Source organism: Balaenoptera borealis (assembly GCF_965194805.1).
Source record: "Balaenoptera borealis genome assembly, chromosome: 10".
Lineage (NCBI taxonomy): Eukaryota > Metazoa > Chordata > Mammalia > Artiodactyla > Balaenopteridae > Balaenoptera > Balaenoptera borealis.
This window is the reverse complement of record NC_138874.1, coordinates 57,279,622-57,301,689: the sequence shown is the minus strand read 5'-3', so window position 1 is coordinate 57,301,689 and position 22,068 is coordinate 57,279,622. Positions and strand designations below refer to the sequence as shown.

Here is a 22,068-nt window from a genome sequence, read left to right as displayed (position 1 = left end):
TGACCTTCCCATTCTTTGAACATCTTCTACATACATAAGCGAGAACAAGACAAAAATTATCTTCGCAATTAATACTGCTGCCCACTCTGCTCTATTACCAACACCAGTAACAGAGGAGGCCGGCCCCAAACCTGCTCAGGGCATCCTTGACAAACTGTATTTTGAGACTCAAATGTAAAGAAGTGGAGCCCAGGCTCCCTTAGCTGCATCTTAGTGAGTTCCAGCTAAGCCCAGTTCACACCCTGCAAACATAAAGCCTTTTTCTTGGGTTTTGGCACATTCTTCACAACCCTAATCCTGGAGGAATTAATTTCTCATTTTGGAGTAACAGAATAGTTGTGGGAAGTGGGTGGAGTGGGAATTTCTAGGAATCACAGCTTTTTTTTTTTTTTTTCTTCATTCACTTCTTTCTTTCATATTCAATCTAATGTTCTTGTCGGCCGTTCCTGACGCTTCACCCAGCAACAATTACTCTGCTTCGTCTTGGGGTCACTAGAATTTAGAATTTTTACGGGTGTACTGGTATTTTCAAGCAGAACGGAATGAAGTATGTGTCTGGGTTAAAGCAACTGGAGGATGGGGTCTGGCTGGAACTCCATACCCTCTGCTTTCCCAGCCTGGAAGGAGGTGTGGGCGTGTGTGTCTGTGTGTCTGTGTGTCTGTGTGTCTGTGTGTGTCTGTGTAGGGGAGCAACCACATGTCCCTCGATCTGGTTCTCCCACATCTGGCGAAATCTGTGATCCCTGTGAGCCAGCTCCTGCCTAGTGACGGGCCACAGGAGAGGAGGGAAACCAAGGGCAGGTGGACGCTTGCCGAAATGTGCTGTTGGCTCGAGGGGCCCATCTCTCTCTGGCTCATCCCTCTCTATCTCTGGACACATCAGCCTCATGTACACACCTTGTGCCCCAGGCACATCCTGGTCTTCACTTAGTTTTTAACCACCCTCCTCTTTCCTGTCTGTCTCTGCGTCTCAGGGCTTCTGCTGGCAACACTGTGGGGTTTCTCCTTGGCTTCTTCCAAGTTTCCTGGGCTAAGGGAGATGTCTTGGGTTTATTCAAATCAGCCCCATATTGGGGCTAGGTGCCTCAGAGAAAATGAGCTGGTCAGGATGAAGTGAAGAAACAAACAGGGGAAAGAAGGAGGCCCAGTGGTAAAGGGCAGTCTCCTCCAGGGCCTTCTGAAAAGTCTCCTTTCTCGGTGCAGCCTGTGCTCCTTCTCTCCTCCCAAACCAAACATTTGCTTATACATTTTTGTAAACTTCCATGTCTCACTCTGGGGCCAGCAGACCAGTGTTTGCTAGGCTGTTTCTTCCTCTTTGTGGATAGGGGTGAGGCGGACGGAACACGGGAGTCCTGGCAAGTGTGAGCTGAAAGCCTTGCAGGAAGTCGACAGCGAGCGCCAGCCCTGTGGGGGGCAGCTGGCAGGCATGGCTTTCTGAGGCAAATGCTCAGGCTTTTCTCCCTTCTAATTGCACAAGTTGTATTAGTAATCATAACCATAATTAGTCATAGTAATCATAGCAATGGTGATGATAAATTACCGTGAGGCATTGTACTGGGAACATCACACGTATCTTCTCATTTAGAGCCTCCCAACACCCCCTGAGCAGGCGCTTTGGCGTTGTTATTACCCCCATTTGTACTTGAAAACTGAAAGGTTTCAAGAGAGGTCTCCATGAATCAGGGATGGAGTTGAGATTTGAACTCAGGCAGCCTGACTCCAGAGGTTACACTCTTAAACACTATGTGATGAATGCAAGGAATACATGTTGTTTTAAAAAGTTGTTTAAAATTTAGATAAGTAATTTACCGTCAAGAGCTTGGTTAATGTCTTTCCAATCATTTCTCTGTGCAAATATATTCACATCATAAAGAATATTTTATATAAATGGAGTTTTATAGCCCTCTTTTATTATCTAATATATCCTGAACATCTTTAACTGTCATAAAAGGTCTTCTGCATGATTATTTTAATAGCTGCAGAGTTTCTCATCATATGTGTAACCGTAATTTGTTTGACCAATTCCTTATTATTCAACACTTAAGGGGTTTTTTTTTTTTTTTTTGGTTTTTCACTATTATAAACAACATTTAATGTTTTAAAGCATTAAATCTTAGCATTCAGCCACAGTTAATTCCTTAGAATAAATTTCTGTACTAGATTTGCTGGATGAAAGGTTATGAAAAATGTTAAGGTGTTTGATGCATATTATCAAACTTTCCTCCCAGCAGGTGAATGGATGTTTATCTATGCCTTCACCAGCACTGGGTTTTACTATTTTAAAAAACTGTTGCTGGGAATTCCCTGGCGGTCCAGTGGTTAGGACTTTGCGCTTCCACTGCAGGGGGCACAGGTTCGATCCCTGCTCGGGGAACTAAGATCCTGCATGCTGCACGGTGAGGCCAAAAAAAATTTGTTGCCAATTTAAGAGGTCATTTTTGTTTTGGTTTGCATTTCTTGGCTGTCTGCTGAATTTGAGTTTTATGCCTATGTTTACTGTGGCCTTGTATCTGGAGGGCAGCTCCACGTGTGATGTTTCCCTGCCTTAGCTCTGCCCTGCTGGCATTGAAAGCCAAGTTCTAAAGAGAGTCTCTGGTCCCGCTGCCTCTTTCTTGGCCAGGATCCCATGAGCACTGTTCACAGAGGCAGACAACATCTGCAGGATTGACAACTGGGCTGACAGTTACCTGCCTTTTATTTATCCTGTCACCAAGGAGAGGGATGAGTGTATCACAGGCTCTGAGCACTCAGATGTCCCCACAGTGGTGTGGCACAGCTGTTCTGAGGTCAAGTTCTGGAGCAGAAAGACCTGGGTTTGCGACCTGGTCCACCCAGGGTCTACCTCTCCAAGGCTTAGTTTCTTCATCAATAAAATGGGGGATAATCAGTAAAATTATCAAATCAATCACCCATTTCACAGGGTTGGGAGGATCATCCAAGGAGATAATGCATGGAAGGTACTGGGCATGTACCTAGCACATAGTACACGCTCAATAAATCATCATCATTATGATTATTGATCAATTGTGAGTATCTGGAGGGTTTTGAGAGAGGTATTTTGAGTGAGTGGAGGTCCTGGGCCTCTTGAGGAGACTGATAAAGCTCAGGGAGCTGTTGCTACAGGAATGGACTGAGCGCTGTCTCATTGTAAAGGGCAGAAAGGAGCTGATGACTTACACTTGAACCAGTGAGGCCCAAACCACTTCAAATTGGACAGTCCCATCAGTCATATACAGGGAGGGACTGACACAGACACGGGGTCTGATGGTGGGTTTTATTTTTCCCTGAGTGGGAAATTATTGGTACAGATGATTACAAATTAAGCCATACTGGAATTGTTGCTGATTTTCCAATGAAATGGAAAGTATAGAAGTAAGTGATACTGAGTCTGCCTGGCAAGTCTGACATGGGATGTCTTTTATTGCGCAGACAGGGGCTGTACTCTTCACTTCTGTGCCCTGCAGCCTGGCAGGGGGGCTGCATGCTGCAGCACACAGCTGGCGGGTTTTTTTGTTTGTTTGTTTGTTTGTTTTTGGCTGCCTTGGGTCTTTGTTGCTGCACGGGGCTTTTGGCCAGCGGGGCTGCTCTTCGTTGCAGTGCACGGGCTTCTCATTGCAGTGGCTTTTCTTGTTGCTGAGCACTGGCTCTAGGTGTGCAGGCTTCAGTAGTTGCAGCACGTGGGCTCAGTAGTTGCAGCACGCGGGCCCTAGAGCATACAGGCTTCAGTAGTTGCGGTGCGTGGGCTCAATAGTTGTGGCTCGTGGACTCCAGAGCGCAGGCTCAGTAGTTGTGGCGCACGGGCTTAGTGGCTCTGCCAGCCAGTGTTTGATGGGCTGAACTGTTTCTGCTACTTTCTATCTCAGCGAGTTCCTTAAACCTTGTTGAGCCTCAGTTCCTTCATATTTGAAATGGAGAAATAATTTCCACCCAGTTGAGAGCAGTACTGAGGGTTCAATAATAGATAATGAGCAAGTCCCCAGGATGGTGCCAGGGTCATAGTAGGAGCTCAAGAAATGTTCATTAAATGAAAGTGCTGCCTAAAGATGGAAACAACCCAAGTGTCCATCAACTAATGAATTGATAAGCAAAATGTGGTATATCCATACAATGGACTATTATTCAGTCTTAAAAAGCAATGAAATTCGAATACATCCTACAGCATGGATGAATTCTGAAAACATTATGCTAAGTGAAAGAAGCCAGACACAAGAGGTCACATATTGTATGATTCCATTTATATGAAATGTCCAGAACAGACACATCCATAGAGACAGAAAGCAGATTTGTGGTTGCAGGGCATATGAGGGTTTCCTTTTAGGGTGATGAAAATGTTCTAGAACTAGATAGTGGTGATTGTTGCTTATTATGGATGTCCTAAATGTCACTAACAGTAAATTTTATGTCATGTGTATTTTACTACAGTTGAAAAAAAATTGTTTATTCCAAGTGCCTCTTAAACTTCCTTACCATTCATTCATTCATTCATTTATTCAACCACCACTTGTGCTGTGTCAGGCATAGTGGGAGACAATGTGAAGCCTTTCACTGAGGCTTAACCACCCGTGAAAGAGAACTTGAAGGGCACGACATCTAGAAGTAAGCTGTCGGGAGCATGTCCCTGTAATGGGGTCCTTGGATTCCTACTTCCAAGGGAAGTCTTTTAAAAAAAAAAAAAAAATTTATTTATTTATTTGGTTGTGCTGGGTCTCAGCTGCAGCAGGCGGGCCCTGCAGCCACTGCTCTCGGGCTCCTTTGTAGTGGCTCACTGCTCCTTAGTTGCAGCACGTGGGCTTCTTAGTTGCAGCTTGCCAGCTCCCCAGCTGTGGCACATGGGCTCTTTAGTTGTGGCACGTGAACTCCTAGTCGCTGCACGCAAGTGGGATCCAATTCCCCTCCCCGACCAGGGATCGAACCCGGGCCCCCTGCACTGGGAGCACAGAGTCTTCTCCACTGTGCCACCAGGGAAGTACCTCCAAGGTGATGTCTTGACACATGTCTTCTCAGCTGTTGCTCTGCTCCCAGCCAAGTGAGACCTGCCTCCTTCAGGAAGCGGTAGGCTCCAGACCAAGTGTGAACACACCTCCATTTGGGCCAGCCAGACCGCTCCAGGGCCAGGGAAGGGGGGAGAAGTGCTTCCCATTGGACAATGTTTTGAATGAATTGATTTAAACCCAGATCTTCTTGGTTCTCAAGAGTCAGTCTCTCCACTCATACAGACAGAAGGCAGAGGGCATTTTTTTTTCCTGGAAAGGAAACTGCTTAAAGAAATCAAGATCAAGTCAGAGGAAAGAGACTGCTGAAATACAGAAGTGGAATTAATGAAAGCTTCCAAAAGGAAAGAGATTAGTCCTACTCACTCACCCAAACTCTGGGAGTTGCCCTTTGCTCTGTGGGCCATCTCAAGGTCTGTCCCTGGAATCTCAGCACTGGTTTTCAGGATTTGTCCTGCAGGGGACAGCTTGACTGCCTGGGGCAGATGCTGAGGGACCTATTCTATTTGGCCCCAGGTTCCACTGTATGCTCTATTTAAGCTTCCCTATAGCCTTCAAAATACCTGTTGATTCGTTGATTAACTGAGAGGCATCCAGAAGAGGGTGAATAGGGTGAAGGGCCTCTATCTTCAAGTAACAGCAGCCACTGTTTATTTAGGGCTTACCATGAACCAGACACACTACATGCATCCCTGTCCTTCACATTGATATTATCCCCATTTTATACATGAGCAACCCAAGGCTCAGAGACAGCAATTCACTGGTCCAAGGTCACACAGCTAGGACACCTTGCCGGAGAAGAGCAGACTCAGGCTGACTTTGAAAAGCTGGCACATAGGGGAGGGGTCAGACTTGTTCTGTATGATCTCAAAGGAAAGCCTTTCGTTCTGGTCCTCCACAGCCTTTTCGTGGCCTTTGGGGTCTCAACAGATCGAAGTGGGAGACTTGAGGCAAAAGATGGGACAGAAGGGTCTTCAAGGAGGAGGGATGTGGATTCATATCCTGACACTACCGGTCATGTCAGCTCTCTGTGCCTCTCTCTTCTCATCTGTAAAATGGGACATAATTGATCAGGCCAGGCCACGCTGCTTCATTCTACCTTTCAACGGTTCCCTATAGCTCTTGGGATCAAGTCCAATCTCTTCTTATCATGGCTTAGAGGCTCCTGCACGCTCAGGTCCTAGCTTTCCTCTCCAGCCTCCTGTCTCATCATCACCTCAGCCAGAGCAAACTGTTTCTCGGTCCCCAAACTCTTCAAATTCTCTTCATCCTCCAGGCCTTTTTACACACTCTCCTTGGTCACCCTGTTGAACTTTCCTAGGTGGGCAAGAACGGGGTGGCATTTGAACTCAGGCACTGGAGATTGCCATGCTGATCTTCACAACAGCACACCCAAGGGATGTGTTGGGCCCCACAGGTGAGCATCGTCTACTATGTGCCTCAGAGCAGAAAGAAGTTGAAAACTTTCAAGGGAGGGTAGCTCTGGTATGGACTGGATGCCGGCTGGCTCTGTCCACCCTCCAGGTGGGAAAAGCACCTGTGCTCCTCCTCACTGCTTATTCTGTCCTCTCGCACAGGTGGGCAGCAGCTGTTTTGGGGTAGGGGTGGGCAGGAGAAATCCAGGTGGGTGTGGTAAGAGATGGTGAAGGGAAGGTTGAGTTCCATGGTGTTCTGACCAGGCAGACCTAGGCAGAGCCCATGGTTTCCAGACTAACCATGTTATTCCTGAGTTCTGAGCATTAAGGGTCCCCTGGTGAGCATTGTCGGGAAAGCCAGCCCAGACCCCAGCATTCCACCAGGACTTTAAGCTGTGGTTTGAAAACTCAAACACTCCAGGGCCTGGGGAGCTGTCCTAATGAATGGAGTCACAGCTGTGGCCCTCTGAACCTGTTGCTTTCTCACTTTGGATTGACAGAGAGGATGTCTCTGTTGGAATTGGAAGTAAAACATCAATGCAGATGCCGTGATCAGTGCTGCCTAGTATTGGAGAGACCAGAGGGAGACTGGGCCCCGCCCTTCTCCCAGCTGAGGCCCGCTGTTCCTGCTGGGATGAGAGCCCCAGGTGACCTACCACCCCAGGGAGCAGGTGCTGTCAGGCCCCTCCTCTCCCTCACACCTTTCATTGGAAACTTGCGCTGTGCTCTGGAGACTTTCAACCACTTGTATCTTCCTTCCTCTCTGGGCCTGATAGCTTTTTCCAGAATTCTGAATGTTGTTCTGCCAGCAGGGCAAGTGCTGGGGAATTAATACTTCCCAGGAACAACCTTCAGCCAAAGACTGACAGGTCTTTTTTTTTTTTTTTTTTTTTTTTTTTACTGGCATAGGTAAATTTTAATATATACCTGGCATTTTCTAGATCCTGATAATTTAACAACTCTGAGATTTTGTACCAATATAATGTTTAATTCTTTTTTTAAGTATAAATATGAACAACTTTTTAAAATTTAATTTTATTTATTTACTTTTTATACAGCAGTTTCTTATTAGTTATTTTATACATATAAGTGTATATATGTCAATCCCAATCTCCCAATTCATCCCACCACCACCACCCCGCCCCCCGCTTTCCCCCTTGGTGTCCATACATTTGTTCTCTACATCTGTGTCTCTATTTCTGCCCTGCAAACCGGTTCATCTGTATCATTTTTCTAGATTCCACATATATGCGTTAATATACAATATTTGTTTTTCTCTTTCTGACTTACTTCACTCTGTATGACAGTCTCTAGGTCCAGCCACGTCTCTACAAATGACCCAATTTTGTTCCTTTTTATGGCAGAGTAATATTCCATTGTATATATGTACCACATCTTCTTTATCCATTTATCTGTCGATGGGCATTTAGGTTGCTTCCATGACCGGGCTATCGTAAATAGTGCTGCAGTGAACATTGGGGTGCATGTGTCTTTTCGAATTATGTTTTTTTTCTGGGTATATGCCCCATAGTGGGATTGCTGGGTCATATGGTAATTCTATTTTTACTTTTTTAAGGAACTTCCACACTGTTCTCCATAGTGGCTGTATCAATTTACATTCCCACCAACAGTGCAAGAGGATTCCCTTCCCTCCACATCCTCTCCAGCATTTGTTGTTTGTAGATTTTCTGATGATGCCCATTCTAACCAGTGTGAGGTGATACCTCATTGTAGTTTTGATTTGCATTTCTCTATTAATTAGTGATATTGAGCAGCTTTTCATGTGCCTCTTGGCCATATGTACGTCTTCTTTGGAGAAATGTCTATTTAGGTCTTCTGCCCATTTTTGGATTGGGGTGTTTGTTTCTTTAATATTGAGCTGAATGAGCTGTTTATATATTTTGGAGATTAATCCTTTGTCCGTGGATTCGTTTGCAAATATTTTCTCCCATTCTGAGGGTTGTCTTTTCGTCTTGTTTATGGTTTCCTTTGCTGTGCAAAAGCTTTTCAGTTTCATTAGGTCCCATTTGTTTATTTTTGTTTTTATTTCCATTGCTCTAGGAGGTGGGGACTGACAGGTCTTTGATGTAGGAATGCTCTCGGCTCCCTCACCTCACCCCTCGACTCAGATCATTCCAAGGTTCAAGCTTTATGCGCTTCCTGGAGGCGCTCAGCTCCAGTTGTCCAAGGTGGCAGCTGGCTCAACCCTGCACCCTTGGCTGGCTGTCTCCTCCCCTCCTCCCCTGCCAGGCTGTCTGCAGCTCCCACATAAACCATTTGCTCTCAAACCTTTGTCTCAGCATCAGCTTGTGGTGTAATTCAAGCCAAGTGACCCAGTTTGCAAGAGGAAGCAGAAATCTGGTTTTTATATAAAATCCCTGAATTTTAAAGTGGTGGCCAGTTGTTAAAAACAGAAGCAGACCATTCATGGACCACACATCCACAGGGTAGATTTGGTCCATGGCCAGTGCTGTGCAGGGCTATGTGTGTACCTGGGCCTGGCCTGACCCTGACATCCCTTAAATGCTTGGGCATCATGGCTTTGGCTATTCTCATGGGTGCTCTTTCCAGCAACTTGGCTTTATTCTTCCCCTGCATCTCATGAGAATGTCCCCTCCTAGCTGTCTCTCTCCGTACCCGCCTCCCTTCCTTCCTTCCTTCTTTCTTTCTCTTATTCTGATTTTCTTGAGCAAGCGTCTCCTGCTGAGTCTTTACTACTTGCTTGCTCTTCTAACAAACTGCACAGCAGCATTTAGCAAGGGGTTTACTAGCTACTAGGGGATTACATCTCCAGGGAACCTGTTTACTGTTGGTAACCTTTGTCCGGCTGTTTCAGAAATGGCTCCTTTAAGAATGACCCCAAGCTCTAGTTTCTCAGATCAATAGTGTCCTGTGGTGTTTATGCCTGGCCTGGTTCTCCAGGGTCTCCACTCTCTGTGGGGGTCAACACATCTTTTGGGTAATGCCACAGAGGCCCTGCAGGTGTGGGTTGATTTGAGGTCACGAAGGGTTTCAAGCGACTGGGAGGTTTTATGACAGCAGCACGGATGCCTCGGAGCTGTGAACTCTGACCCAGAGTGACCCTGAGGCTGCTACTCCCCCCACAGGCTGACTCTTGCTCCTGGCCTGCAGCTCAGTGAGAATGATGTGAAAGTGGGATGGGGCCCTGAAACCCTGGGCTTTTTCTCCCCAGCCACTTCACCTACCACCTTATTGTCTACTTACCATGGCTTTTAGTCTTGCACTTGCAGGTATCTGGTAGGTACACATTGTTCTATAGAATGCCAAAGTCTTGAAAATCTTGTTTGGCAAAAAAAAGAAAAAAAATTTTCATGGTAAAAGATTTCCACCCATAAAACTTGTTATGAGTGAATCCTGGTAAGCTGGGTCAGACAGAGGAAAGCAGGGCTTCTAAGAGCCTTTAATGCGCTAATGTGCACTATGACTTCTTAAGAGAGGTTAGGTGACAACAGTTCCTCCAAAAACACTTGGGGCACTGCTACAGACTCTAGGACCTGGCAGTGCGGGGCCTGGCAGGGCTCTGTGAGCAAGTGGCACAAGTCCAAGGCCTCTCTCTGCTGGTGATCAAACTGCCTGCAGGGATGGAGCCAGCTGACTGCCCCTCTGAGACCCCATGGGGTGTTCGGCTCCTTTCCAGGGTGGATAACTTGGGGTGTAGTGCAGGAAGATGCAGGAACCCTAAGAGGTCTGGGAGTGGAAAGAGGCTCAGCCTAGGCTGGTGGCTGAGGGGGCAGGTGGGTGGGGAGGTCGCTAGTCTCTGCTCTATGATTAGGGCAATTTGGTTCTCCAGGTGGCCATTTGTGGTAGGAAACACAGCCTAGAAATTAAACTAAATATATCCAGTCCCCAGCAGATTGGACACAGCAATGGCACCTGGCTGGGGACGGGGTGGCCGAGGTTCCACCCAGGTCGGGATGTCATCGTGCTGACTCCTCTATTTTAAGGGTTGGGAGGGAAATGGTTTGAGCTTCCAAGGCCTGGCCTGGGTGGAATGACAGAGATACAGGTTTGAGTTTTGGGGAAGAGGTCTCATTTCCTCACATCGTGCTTCACTCTGTCACCCCCTTACTCCAGGGGCCGTTGTCCCCAGTGCTCAGCTCTTCTCTGCCTCCTCATGGCTGCTGCTGTTCCTACTTCCCGTCTGTCCCCAGACCCACAAAGCTCCACCAGCTTTGTCTTCCTGTGTTCCAAAAGGAACCCTCGCCCTTTTCCCTGAGGAAATGCCCGTTCCCTCCAGGTGGCTGTTAGGAAACAAAAGCGTGGAAATTTAATTTGCACTAAGTTGATATGACTGATACAGCAATGTAATTGCATTAAATTTCTTAGCTGAGAGGGTTCTTGGCAATCTCAGGTGATTTTTGAGATTTTGTTGAAGGCCAGATGAAATCTTAAGCACTCTTTCAACATGTGAAGTGAATCAACGCACAGTTGCTCCGAGTGAGAGCATTGCCTGCCCTTTCAACTGACTTGAATCCATCCCTAAAGGGACTTTTTTGGAACAATGCTTGTCAACTACTAATTACACCTTTCATTCTAAGGGAAACTGGGGTACAGATTAAGGGAAATGACTTGCCCAAGGTCACAGGGCCAGAGAGTGGCAAGGCTAGGACTTGTCCCCAGGTCCCCTGACCTTTAGCTAATGTTCTTGTCCCTGCCCGACAGTGCCTGGGTATTTATCTCTCAGACCTCATCCTTGTAGCCAACTCCAAACAGTTATCACCAGCTCTGCCATTCTGGTAAAAGAACATTCATCACACCCTCTGCACTTAATCGTGCTTCCCTTGTGCCTTTCACCCCTCAAGAGTAGGCAGTTTTTCTGACCTGCTTCATGCTGGAAGTTACCCCTTTCCTACTGCTGCTAATTTTTTTCCCTGTTACTTTTTTTCCCCCCTATTCCCCTCCCCACTCCAGCTTTATTGAGATATAATTGACATACAAATTTTCCTGTTAAATTTTTACAACCCAATTGCTGCTGAGAATAAACGCAAAAAAGAGGACAGAGACACTTCAGATTCTGCTCATTGCGCGTTTTCATTTTTAATTAAATAAATCAAGTAAGCCATCAGGTGATGGGTTCACATTCTGTTCTGCAGAGAAGATCCTGACTGGTGGTGGCCACCAGCTTTCTGAAGGCAGCCCCTGTGTTTCCAGGAGATTGTAGCCACGACAAGAACATCTGGGACATTGATGGCAAGGGGGCTGGGAGCAACATGGCCAAGCAGGCTGAGCTACATGTTACACATACACACGTGTGGACACATATGTACATACCATGGCCACGTATGGCCATGAAGGGGTATCCTGTACTATGCGGCCACGAAACATGACAGAGGGCCAAAATTCTTGGCAAAAAGAGTTTGCAGGAACCAGGAGGGAGAAGGGGAGCCAGGCAGACTTGGCCTAGAAAGTACAGATGAAAGGGAGACTTTAGAGGGTGACCAGTTCAAGCCCAATGTTAGAAGAAGCCAGGAACATAGGTCATTTTATTTGACAAATAAATACAAATAAAATACCTGGTCTACAATATGAGCTAGGCCCTGAAGATGGCACCATGTAATCTTGGAAACACATAACTAATTAGTCCCCCATGCACAGTATGGAATGACAAAGGTCACAAGACCCTAGGATCTTGAAGTTCTTAAGACATCTGAGCTGCCAATTCTGCTTCATCCTTTTGAGGTAAAGAGCAGCTTCCACTCTTCTGAAACCCTGGGCAGTTGAAAGGCCATGTGGCTACATTCAGGAAACCCTGGGCCGCCTCCCTCCCTTCTAGCTGGACCATGTGCTAGGAATCTTCACAGGCAAACCCATTAACTTTGGAACTCAGAGGACGCTCCTTCTTTAAATTTGTGCAGACTAACAAGATCCACTCCTTGAAGCTCGTCAGACTGCACAAGTTTAAAGAAGGAGCATCCTCTGCAGGCATCTGTTCCCCCACCCCACTCTCCCTGCCTCAGGAACCCATCCCTCTGGGACCCACCTTTGCTTTCAGCCTTTGGGGATGGGAGTGGGAGAGGACTGCCTTGGGGACACAGCCATCCAGTCTTCTGCCCCTGTCCTTCATAATCCAGGGCCTCATAGTCAATCAGGGCTGGAAGAGACCTTCAGGGTCAGGACCAGACCATCTGATGCTTACATCTCCTGTCTGCTCTCTAGGCCAAGCATACGTCTTCTGGGACAGGGACCTCCTGGAGCTCGTTCAGAAAGCAGAGGTGGAGGGAAAGATGTTCTTGTAATGGGTTGGTTGGGTCCTCTGCTCTTAAGGGTTTGGTCAGCAGCTGCCCCATTAGACCAGCCTCTGGCATAGCTCCCAGGCTGAGGGTGCTGGCAGACAAACATTTTTTTTTTCCTGTTCATTTAGTTACTTATTTTCAAGTGAGTGCATCACATAAAGGGACAGAGGGCTAGAATTTGCTTATGTCTCTCAACCTTAGTAATAAGTTGGTGATAACCTGCAATGGCCGTGCTACAGAGATCTGCACATCTGCTTCTTCTTTTTCCCTCTTCATGGGACTCAGGAATCCTGTCTCCCCAAAAAATCCTGCTCCCAAAGACCCTTCCCCCCATGTCCTCATCCACTCCAAGGTTTATTTATAAACAAGGCCCAGAGGAGAAGCCAGGAATGGGCAGCAGTGGCGACAGCCTGAGGGTGTTGGACACTGCCCTGTCTCACCAAGGCCTGGAATGTTCTGAACTATTTTTATAGGCTGGGCTAAAGAGGTCTTCATGAAGAAAAAGAAAAACGAATAAACGCTCATTGCTGAATGAGCCTCTTGTTCCGGGGAAGCTGGCGGTGGGCGGAGGTGAGGCCTCAACACTCCCTCTGTCTCCGGGCAGGTGGGTGCTGTGGAGGGGAAGGCTCGTGGGGGCCAGAGGGAGCAGAGAAACCAGGGCTGGCCTTGCTGGAAAAGGAGGCACTAGCTCCCAGCTGGACCACCTCCCCTAGCGCAGCTCCCTGCTGAAAACCCCTCACGCGTTACTCCAACCAGGTCCCATGGGAGTGTAGAGTCAGTCGTCATCCCTCCTTCTCCTCCCTAAACCCCAAGGGTTCCCAGAGCATTGCTGAGCCCAAGGCAACACTCTCTTGAGTTGTGTCCTATTTCAGATACCTGGACAAAGATAATATAGCAGAAAGGGCCTTACTGTCACATCTTCAAATCAACAAGAGGAAACCGAGCTAAAAAAATACCCCGCGGCCATCGTGACTCTCACGCTCTCAGTTTTGTCCTCTCGTGTATTCTGAATCGTCTTGGAGTGTCCTTGTATGTACGAAGTGAATGGTTTCTATTATTATTGTGTTTTTTGATTTGGGTACAGCTTTGAGTCCATGCAAAAAATAAAATATTTTCTGTCTCTTCTTTTTCACAAAATAAATAAATTAAGTCAACCTGCAGTGTACAAATTGTTAATGTCCTGAGAAGTCCCAAAGGTCCATTCTCGGCATAGTCCTCAGAGCTCAGGGGTGGAGGCCTTGGCCCCAGAGGCATAGGAAGGGAAGAAGGAAGAAGTCTGCAGTCCACACTAGGAGGGCCCCAGGAACCAGAAAGGGCCTTGGATAGAGGTGCCTGCCCCCTACCACCCCCAGGTGGGGAACAGTGGAGGGAGCAGGGCAAGGGCTGGGGAAGAATGGCCAGTACTTCTGGGCCTGCCAGAACCATCCTGGCCCCACTCTGCCCCAGGATCAAGTTTTCAGAGCTGGAGTCCCTTTGGACCCCAAATTAGAGCCATTTCCCGGCACAATTTATTCTTGGAATGGAAAACCTAGAGACTTCCTCGACTGGCTGAATCCATGGTGATGGAGACCCAGCAGCTCAAACGCACTGACTGTAATGGATCCCACAAGATGGCCACTGTCCTCACCTTTTCAAAGGCTGGCTTCCTGCCAGGACACACCCCCCTCTTCCCTATGGCAACACTAGCTGGACCCAGATCCTGTATTTCCCTGCTCCCCATAATACTCAAAACAAAACTCAGCCCTCTGGGCTTGACAATGAGATGGATCTGATACAGAGGTTGTCCAGGAAATCAGAAACAGCCCTTAGTGAACTGCTGATGCTTTCTGCAAGTTCTGAGGTGGTACTGAGTTCTGCTCCCCAGTTTGGGGTGGGAATGGGGGAAATGCTTCCACTGTGGGGACATCTGCTGCTTGGTCATAGGTCCCTGACGCCCCAGGAAATATGTTAGGACCTGGGAGAGATGTTCAAATCTGGCCTCTTCTTGGGGTGGGGGTGAGGATTGCTAATTTATGCTGCCTCTGGACACTCAGCAAAGAACGCCACTGGTTTCTGAGATTTGTTCCACGTGGGATCAAACAGAAAAGCCCATGGGGCACTGTGGGCTGCCATGTGGCCACCTCGGCTCTGGTCCTTCTGGGGGAAGGCTCCTCCTCCTCTTCCTCCAGCAGGAGCCAAAGTGCTCCCCACTGGTCTTCCCGGCCCCCCTCAGCCCCTCAAGCCCACAATGCTTCCAAGCAGCACTCCTGCAGAAACAAACCTGAAAACACAGCCACAAGAAACCAAACCATAAATAACTTAAAAAAAATAAAAAATAAAAACACTCACCCCATCCCACATTGAGCAATACTCTTCCCAGAGCCCTAAATGAGGAATTCCAGACACTAACCACATAACCATGACGACCAACCATGTGGCTGACCTCTTTCCCCTGTCTTCTCAGGGGACGGGGTATCCTGATGTGACTTCTCCCTCAAGAGCACTCTGTATTTCCTTCTGGGCCTTGCCCCACAGAGGCCTGGCTGGAAATGACAGGACTCACGAGCTGCCTTTTGCCTCCAGGGACCACCGATGCTCCTGCCTGTCAGGCTTGAGGCAGCTTTCAAATACGGACCTGCTCTTGGGGAGCCAATTGAGCTAGGACAGGGCCTTCGGGCTGCAATCACACGAGGGTCAGCCATGCCATTTCAAACCATGCTGCCTGCTAGCAGCAAGGACATGAATGGGTCAGGGGAGGTAGCCACGAGAATCTAAGGTGGGCAGAGGCCATGGACTTGGCAGTTCTGTATCCACCGTTCAGCCTCAAACTTGGATGGGGAACAGGGTCATGGCCCATGACCGTATATCATTCCCCCTTCCCCGAATAACTCTAAAAAGGTAACCAGAGGCTTTTCTTTAGGTGTGTGATACAGATAAAGCATAAAGCAACAGGGAAGATTTTGTGTGTGTGTGTGTTTGTGTTTTTATGTTCTTCTGCCTGTGCGTGTGGTGTGAGTGTAGGTATTTGTCTTTATATGTGTATGTTTGTTTTGTAGCTCTATATAGAGCTGATTTCACCTCTCCCCAGGGACCCACCCAGATGCTACACTGGATTATGGAGAAATTCAGAAACTGAAAGGTTGACACTGAGTACAGCAGGGGGTCTGACTGTGACTAGTCAGTGTCTGAAACCCCTTTCGGTTGTTAAATATTTGTGGACTCTGACCCACAGGGTCTACAGGCACCTATGTGTGTTTCATGTATATTTCTGTGTGTGTATATGTGTGTGTGTGTGTGTGTGTGAGAGAGAGAGAGGGAGAGAGAGGGAGAGAGAGAAGAGAAAGGCTTGTCAATAGGCTCGGGCCTGCCTGGGCCTGCTCAGGAGACCACAGCCCCCTAGGTCTGGGTTTGACAGCCCTCAAAAGGACCGGCCACTGTCCTGTTCTCAGCGGGAAGCTCCAGGCCCACAGCTGGGGCGGGGAAGCGAGCGGGCTGGGGGCCTACTTCTACAGCGCAGGCGCCACCTACGCCCTGCACGTCTTCCTGCCCACCCCTGCGGCGGCGCTGCAGTCTCCCAGCTGGCCTGGGTGAGGCAGGCAAGGCGGGACTTTCACCAGGAGGGCTGCTCAACGCCCCGGGTCCCCTACGTGACCCAGAAGGTGCCGCGCTCCTCCAGCAGGCTGACGGAGCGGTTGGAGAGTGAGGCGGCGTCCTGCACAAGCTTGTAGCCGAAGAGGCGCATGGCGGGGCCGCAGGCAGCCTGTACCACCTGCGCTAGCTTGAAGGGCATGCTGAAGCGCCACTTCTCAAACTGCTCCGAGGAGTTCTTCTGCGTGGAGTAGATGCCGTCGTGCGCCGCCTGGGTGTTCTTCTGGATCCAGTCCTCCACCTGCGGGGTCAGGGGAATGCCTGCAAAGCGGTACATCTCCTGGGCCTTCTGCAGCGGCCTAAGGGCCACGTCCTCGTAGCGCACCAGCATGTAGCGGCCCCGCAGCCAGGCCGGCTGCCTCAGGCCCAGCTCAGCGGACTGGCGGATGCTCTCACAGTTGCCCTTCAGCCGCTGCACCTCCTCCTCCCTCAGCTGGTCCTGTCCCTTGGCCAGCCACTTCTTCCAGGTCTCGTACTTGTCGGCGAAGGCCACCATGCGGGAGGCCAGCACAGCACGGGGGTCGCGCACCAGCTGGATGACGCGGAGGTCCAGGCGGGGGTCCTCGGCCAGCGGCTGCAGGAACTCCAGCTGCCGTATGCGGACGGCCTTGATTGCCATGTGCTCCTTGAGGCGGCAGGCCTCGGCGGCCAGCGTCATGTTGAGGAGGCCGCAGCGGCGGTTCTTGCAGGGGTACTTCTCGAAGACCTTCTTGACGAGGGGCGTGCAGACGGGGTCCTCGCAGAGGGAGCGGCTGGAGCCCCGGCGGAACACGAACTGGGTCAGGTGATCCTCGGGTGCCGGGATGATGAAATGCTCCAGGAGGTACAGGTCGCACAGGAAGAGCTGCTTGAGCACGTCGCGGTATACCAGGGCCGAGCCCGCGGCGTTGGCGCCGCCCTGCTCGAAGGACACCGTGCGCTCGATGTGCCACAGCGGCTCGAAGAGGTAGAAGATGTTGCCCTGCTGATTGAAGAACTCGCCCACAAACGAGGAGCCCGTGCGGGTGGTGGCCATGAGGAGCAAGTGGCGCCGGGGCGGGGCCTCGGCGGGTGGGCGGGACTCTGGCTGCTGCTCCGGCTCCCACTCTGCGGTCTCCTCCGCAGCCTCCTCTGCCGGCGCCACGCCCAGCTGCAGACTGAGGTTTCGCAGGCGGCTCTGCAGCTGCGTGAAGGCCGAATCCAGCTCACTCAGGGACAGGAGGGATGCGTTCTCGGCCAAGACTAGGGCTGGGTCGGTGCTATTGGCATCTACCAGGGATTGGGGGATCTGCTTCAGTTTGTCCGAGACCCTGTGAGAACAGAGGGATACCGGGGTCAGTGACTGACTGGGGACTCCATCCCCTGTGCCACCCTGAGGAGCATCCCAGGATAATCACCCAGAAGCCGACTTTGAGGCAAGGATTTGAGTGTAAGTAGTTTATTTGGGACTTGATCACAGGAAGAACGGGTAGAGGGGTAGGGAAGGGAGGCAGGGAGGAGAGGAAGGTCCATAAGGGTGAGCAGGCTACCCCTGTGGCCGAATCGCTCTGCTGGAGGAACCCCAGGAGATGGGGTAGATAGATCACACCTCAGGATTCTCTACCCAAGGGGTGTGAAGCTCCCAGCTGGCCTTGACTGCGGGCTGCTCCCAGAGGCATTTACTCCCCAGGACTTGTGGCTTGCCAGTGTGCAGGTGGAGAGAATGCCCTCAGGTGGAAAGTTGCAGAAGCTTGCAGTAGGACCCAGTAGGCACAAACTAGAGCAGTCCATGCTAAGGAACCCAGGCAGGGCACTGACATAGTGCCTACTACATAGCCCTATTCCTAACCTACCCATCCTGGTTGATGCTTTCTTGCAGGGGTTGTGCTTGGGAGAGAAGGTCTGTGAAATGTTTCTGTGTCTAGCAGGCCCACTAGCAGGGCCACTGCACACAGCGGTACACTGCCAACTCTAGGGGGCAGCATTCCCAGCGTAGCCGTTGTGAGTGCACACCCCTGGAGTTGAACAGTGCACAACCTGGGCAGCTGAACATGGCAGCCCTGCCCACCAGGGTATCTGTACCAGGACCCTGCCTCACCCTCATCCATGACTTCAGATTGGTATAGGAGATATGCTGTTAATGTGAGGCATCATCCTAGGCCAGGAAGTTAATTAATAGTAATAACCACGGCCAGCAAGTACAGGACACCAACTGTGTGTCAGGCACAGGGCTAAATGCTTTTACATGTTCTTATTTAATCTTTACAACAAGGCAGGCCCCATCATTAGTCACATTTTACAGAAGAGGGACTTAAGACAGAAAAGTGAAATAATTTGTCTAAGCTGTCACAGCTAGAAAGGGCCAGAATCAGGGGAATTCCCTGGCGGTCCAGTGGTTAGGACTCCATACTTCCACTGCAGGGGTCATGGGTTCGATCCCTGGTGGGGGGACTAAGATCCTGAAAGATGTGCGCTGCGGCCAAAAAAAAAAAAAAAAAAAAAAAAAGTGCCAGAATCAGGATTCCAATTCAAATTGCCTGAGTCTGGAGCCCAAGTCTCACAGCTGTGCAGTCATGAGGACATGGGCATGACCTACTGCCTGGGCACAGGAGAGGTCTGATGATTACTGGTTGAGGGATTGCCTTTGTAGGTCCACAGAGAGCCCTATAGCTACCTCTCTGCCCCCACCCACCCCACCTTGATAGGGAAGACTTGTGCTTGCATCCCTCACCTTGATATGATTTTATTTTCCTTTTCAATGAAGACAAAAACCACCACCACAAAAGCCAGGAAAAGGGCATATTTGCTCCTCATTCTCAGGCTGTGCAGAAAGTGTCGGCAGTCCTGGGGCAAAGTGAGTCCTTTCTCCATGGGGAAGGGTGGGGCCGTGGGCACTCAGCTTGGGGCCATCACTCAGGACCTGGCTCGTCGTTCAGGTGGGGGACACCTGGTCCTGTGGAGAGATGAGTGGTCAGGACACCCTTGTCTGTAGATGAGAACAAACAGGAGCTTTTCCACCAGACTTTTGGGGACCACAGCCCTGTTGTGCCAGAACCCCAGACCCACTCTCCCAATGGACTATGCCCCAGAGACTTGAAATGAGGTCATTCAAAATACCAATGAACCTTCTGATTCGTCCATGTCACTTCCATCCTCACTTCCTTTGACCTCACACATGACTGAAAGGCAAGTGGATGAAAAGAATACTCCTTGCGATAAACATGTTTGCAATAGCAAAAGAGTGAAACAATCTAAATAAAATATGATGGAGCAAGCAATGGATTATTATGCAGCCACAAAGAATAATGTGGTGGATCTACTAATGCTGACGTGAATAATCTACTATATATTGGGCTGGCCAAAAAGTTCGCTCGGGTTTTTCCATAAGATGTTACAGAAAAACCCAAATGAACTTTTTGGCCAACCCAATATGTTATAATTTTATGTATAAATAATGTATATATATTATAGATAAGCAAGCTGCAGACATAGTGTGTTTATATAGGATAGGGTTTCTTAGCCTCAGCACTATTGACTTTTTAAAAAATTTTTATTCGAGTATAGTTGATTTACAATGTTGTGTTAGTTTCTGCTGTACAGCAGAGTGAATCAGTTATACGTATACATATATCCACTCTTTTTAAGATTCTTTTTCCATATAGGTCATTACAGAGTTCCCTGTGCTATACAGTATGTCCTTATTAGTTATCTATTTTATATATAGTAGGGTGTATATGTCAATCCCAATCTCCCAATTTATCCCCCCGCTTTCCCCCTTGGTAACCATCAGTTTGTTTTCTACATCTGTGACCCTATTTCTGTTTTGTAAATAAGTTCATTTGTACGCTTTTTTTATATTCCATACATAATCAATATCGTATGATATTTGTCTTTCTCTGTCTGACTTACTTCACTCAGTATGACAATCTAGGTCCATCCATGTTGCTGCAAATGGCATTACTTCGTTCTTTTTTATGTCAGCACCAATAACATTTTAGATCAGATAATTCTTTGTTGTGGGGATTGTCCTGTGCCTTGTAGGATGTTTAACAGCATCCTTGGCCTCTACTCATTAGATAACAGTAGAATCCCCTTTGCTCAGATGTGACGATCAAAAATATCTCCAGACATTGTCAAGTGTCCTCTGGGCAGGGGGGAGGTGCAAAATCATCCCAGGTTGAGAACCTCTGATGTAGTATGATCCCATTTGAAAAAAAAAAAATTAAGGGAGAGAAAAGTGGACTGTGACACAGTCACAAGGCCTGTAACAAAGGGACGGGTAGGTCAGGAGAGAAGGGTGGGGTGAGTCTTAACGTTTGCTGTGTAACATTGTGCACTATTAGAAATTTTACCATGCAGATGTATAATTTTTGTTTTTGTTTTTTTTGGCTGCGTTGGGTCTTCGTTGCTGCGCACGGGCTTTCTCTAGTTGCGATGAGCGGGGGCTACTCTTCGTTGTGGTGCATGGGCTTCTCATTGCGGTGGCTTCTCTTGTTGCGGAGCATGGGCTCTAGGTGCGCGGGCTTCAGTAGTTGTGGCTCGCGGGCTCTAGAGCGCAGGCTCAGTAGTTGTGGCACATGGGCTTAGTTGTTCTGTGGCATGTGGGATCTTCCCGGACCGGGGATTGAACCGGTGTCCCCTGCATTGGCAGGTGGATTCTTAACCATTGTGCTACTAGGGAAGTCCTGGATGTATAAATTTTTAAAAATTAAAGGTTTTCCACCATAGCATGTGAATTCTAACAAAATCCTTCACATGGCCTCGGCCTTCAGGTCTCAGCTTTGTCAGGCAGCTTCCCTGGGATAGGTTAGGGCCCCCTCGGCCCCGCCACAGTACAAAGACTCCCTTTGGCACCTGAGACTTTGTCATAAAGCAGGCCCACTTGTAATGACTTGTTCAATGCTGATCATCCCTTTGTGGAGGGCGGGGAGTTTGTCTGGGTCCCTCATTATCCCTTAGCACTGGGCCAGGCACACAGGAGACACTCACGCATGGCTGCTAAATGACAGAATGGTTAAAGGAATAAATGACTCTTAACGCAAAGTGTATATATTTTTTAAAGGTGGAGTAAAAACACCATTGCCCAGTGGAGCCTGAATCACCATTTCTTTCACTCGTCCTCACCATCACACACACACTGTCCCGTACCACAAGCCCCAAGATTCCAGCACAACCTCCTCTTCCAAAAGTCTATCCCTTTCTCCACGAGGACCCTCATCCATGGGAGACAGTCTGCTCCAAGTTTGGAAAAATCTTATTGTGACCTTGTGCAGGACATCCAGGACCATCCTTCTTTCTGGGAAAGATGGATTTCTTCCAAGCTGATGACATGGGGGAGTGGGAGGGCAGAAAGGAGGGTCCCAGGGCTGTACCTTCATCACACAATGGAAGTGGCTTTAGGGACAGCCAGAAAATCTACCCTCTGGAGAAAGCAGTGAGGCTTGTGAGAAGACAGATGTGTACCCTGGCAGCTGCAGTGGAGCTCCTCAGCTGTGCAGGGCAGAGTGGTGGTAGGGCAGTGGGCAGCTCTCCCTGGCAGAATGCTGGGGTGCTTTGTGAGTGTGGGTAGTTGGAGAGGAGCCAGGAGGGAAGAGGGCTGCAAGGCCAGTTCAAGAGCAACTGAATATTTTTGCCTCTTCCTAATTCTTCTGGGCCATTTCCTATGCACTCATTAAACAAATATTTTCTGAGCACCTACTATGTGCCATTCTAGGCACAGGCAATACAGCAGTGCACAAGCAGACCTGGCCCATGCCCTCATGGGGCTTACACTCTGGTTGAAAGAGTCAACTAGAAGGATATGGGTAGATGAAATTTATTGAA

General features: G+C 48.8%; 1 protein-coding gene across 1 annotated transcript in view; it reads right to left on the bottom strand.

Moving 5' to 3' along the window:
• Positions 1-7,425: 7,425 nt before the first annotated feature.
• CHST3 (carbohydrate sulfotransferase 3) overlaps positions 7,426-22,068 on the bottom strand; it is a 45,296-nt gene continuing 30,653 nt past the window's right edge. The window contains exons 2-4 of the mRNA XM_082406889.1: positions 18,977-19,198; positions 10,469-17,576; positions 7,426-9,706 (exon numbers count right to left, since the gene is read on the bottom strand). Of these exons, the coding sequence (XP_082263015.1) occupies positions 16,283-17,576; positions 18,977-19,116 (1,434 nt within the window). The 5' untranslated portion in view covers positions 19,117-19,198 and the 3' untranslated portion in view covers positions 7,426-9,706; positions 10,469-16,282. The remainder of the gene's footprint in view (positions 9,707-10,468; positions 17,577-18,976; positions 19,199-22,068) is intronic.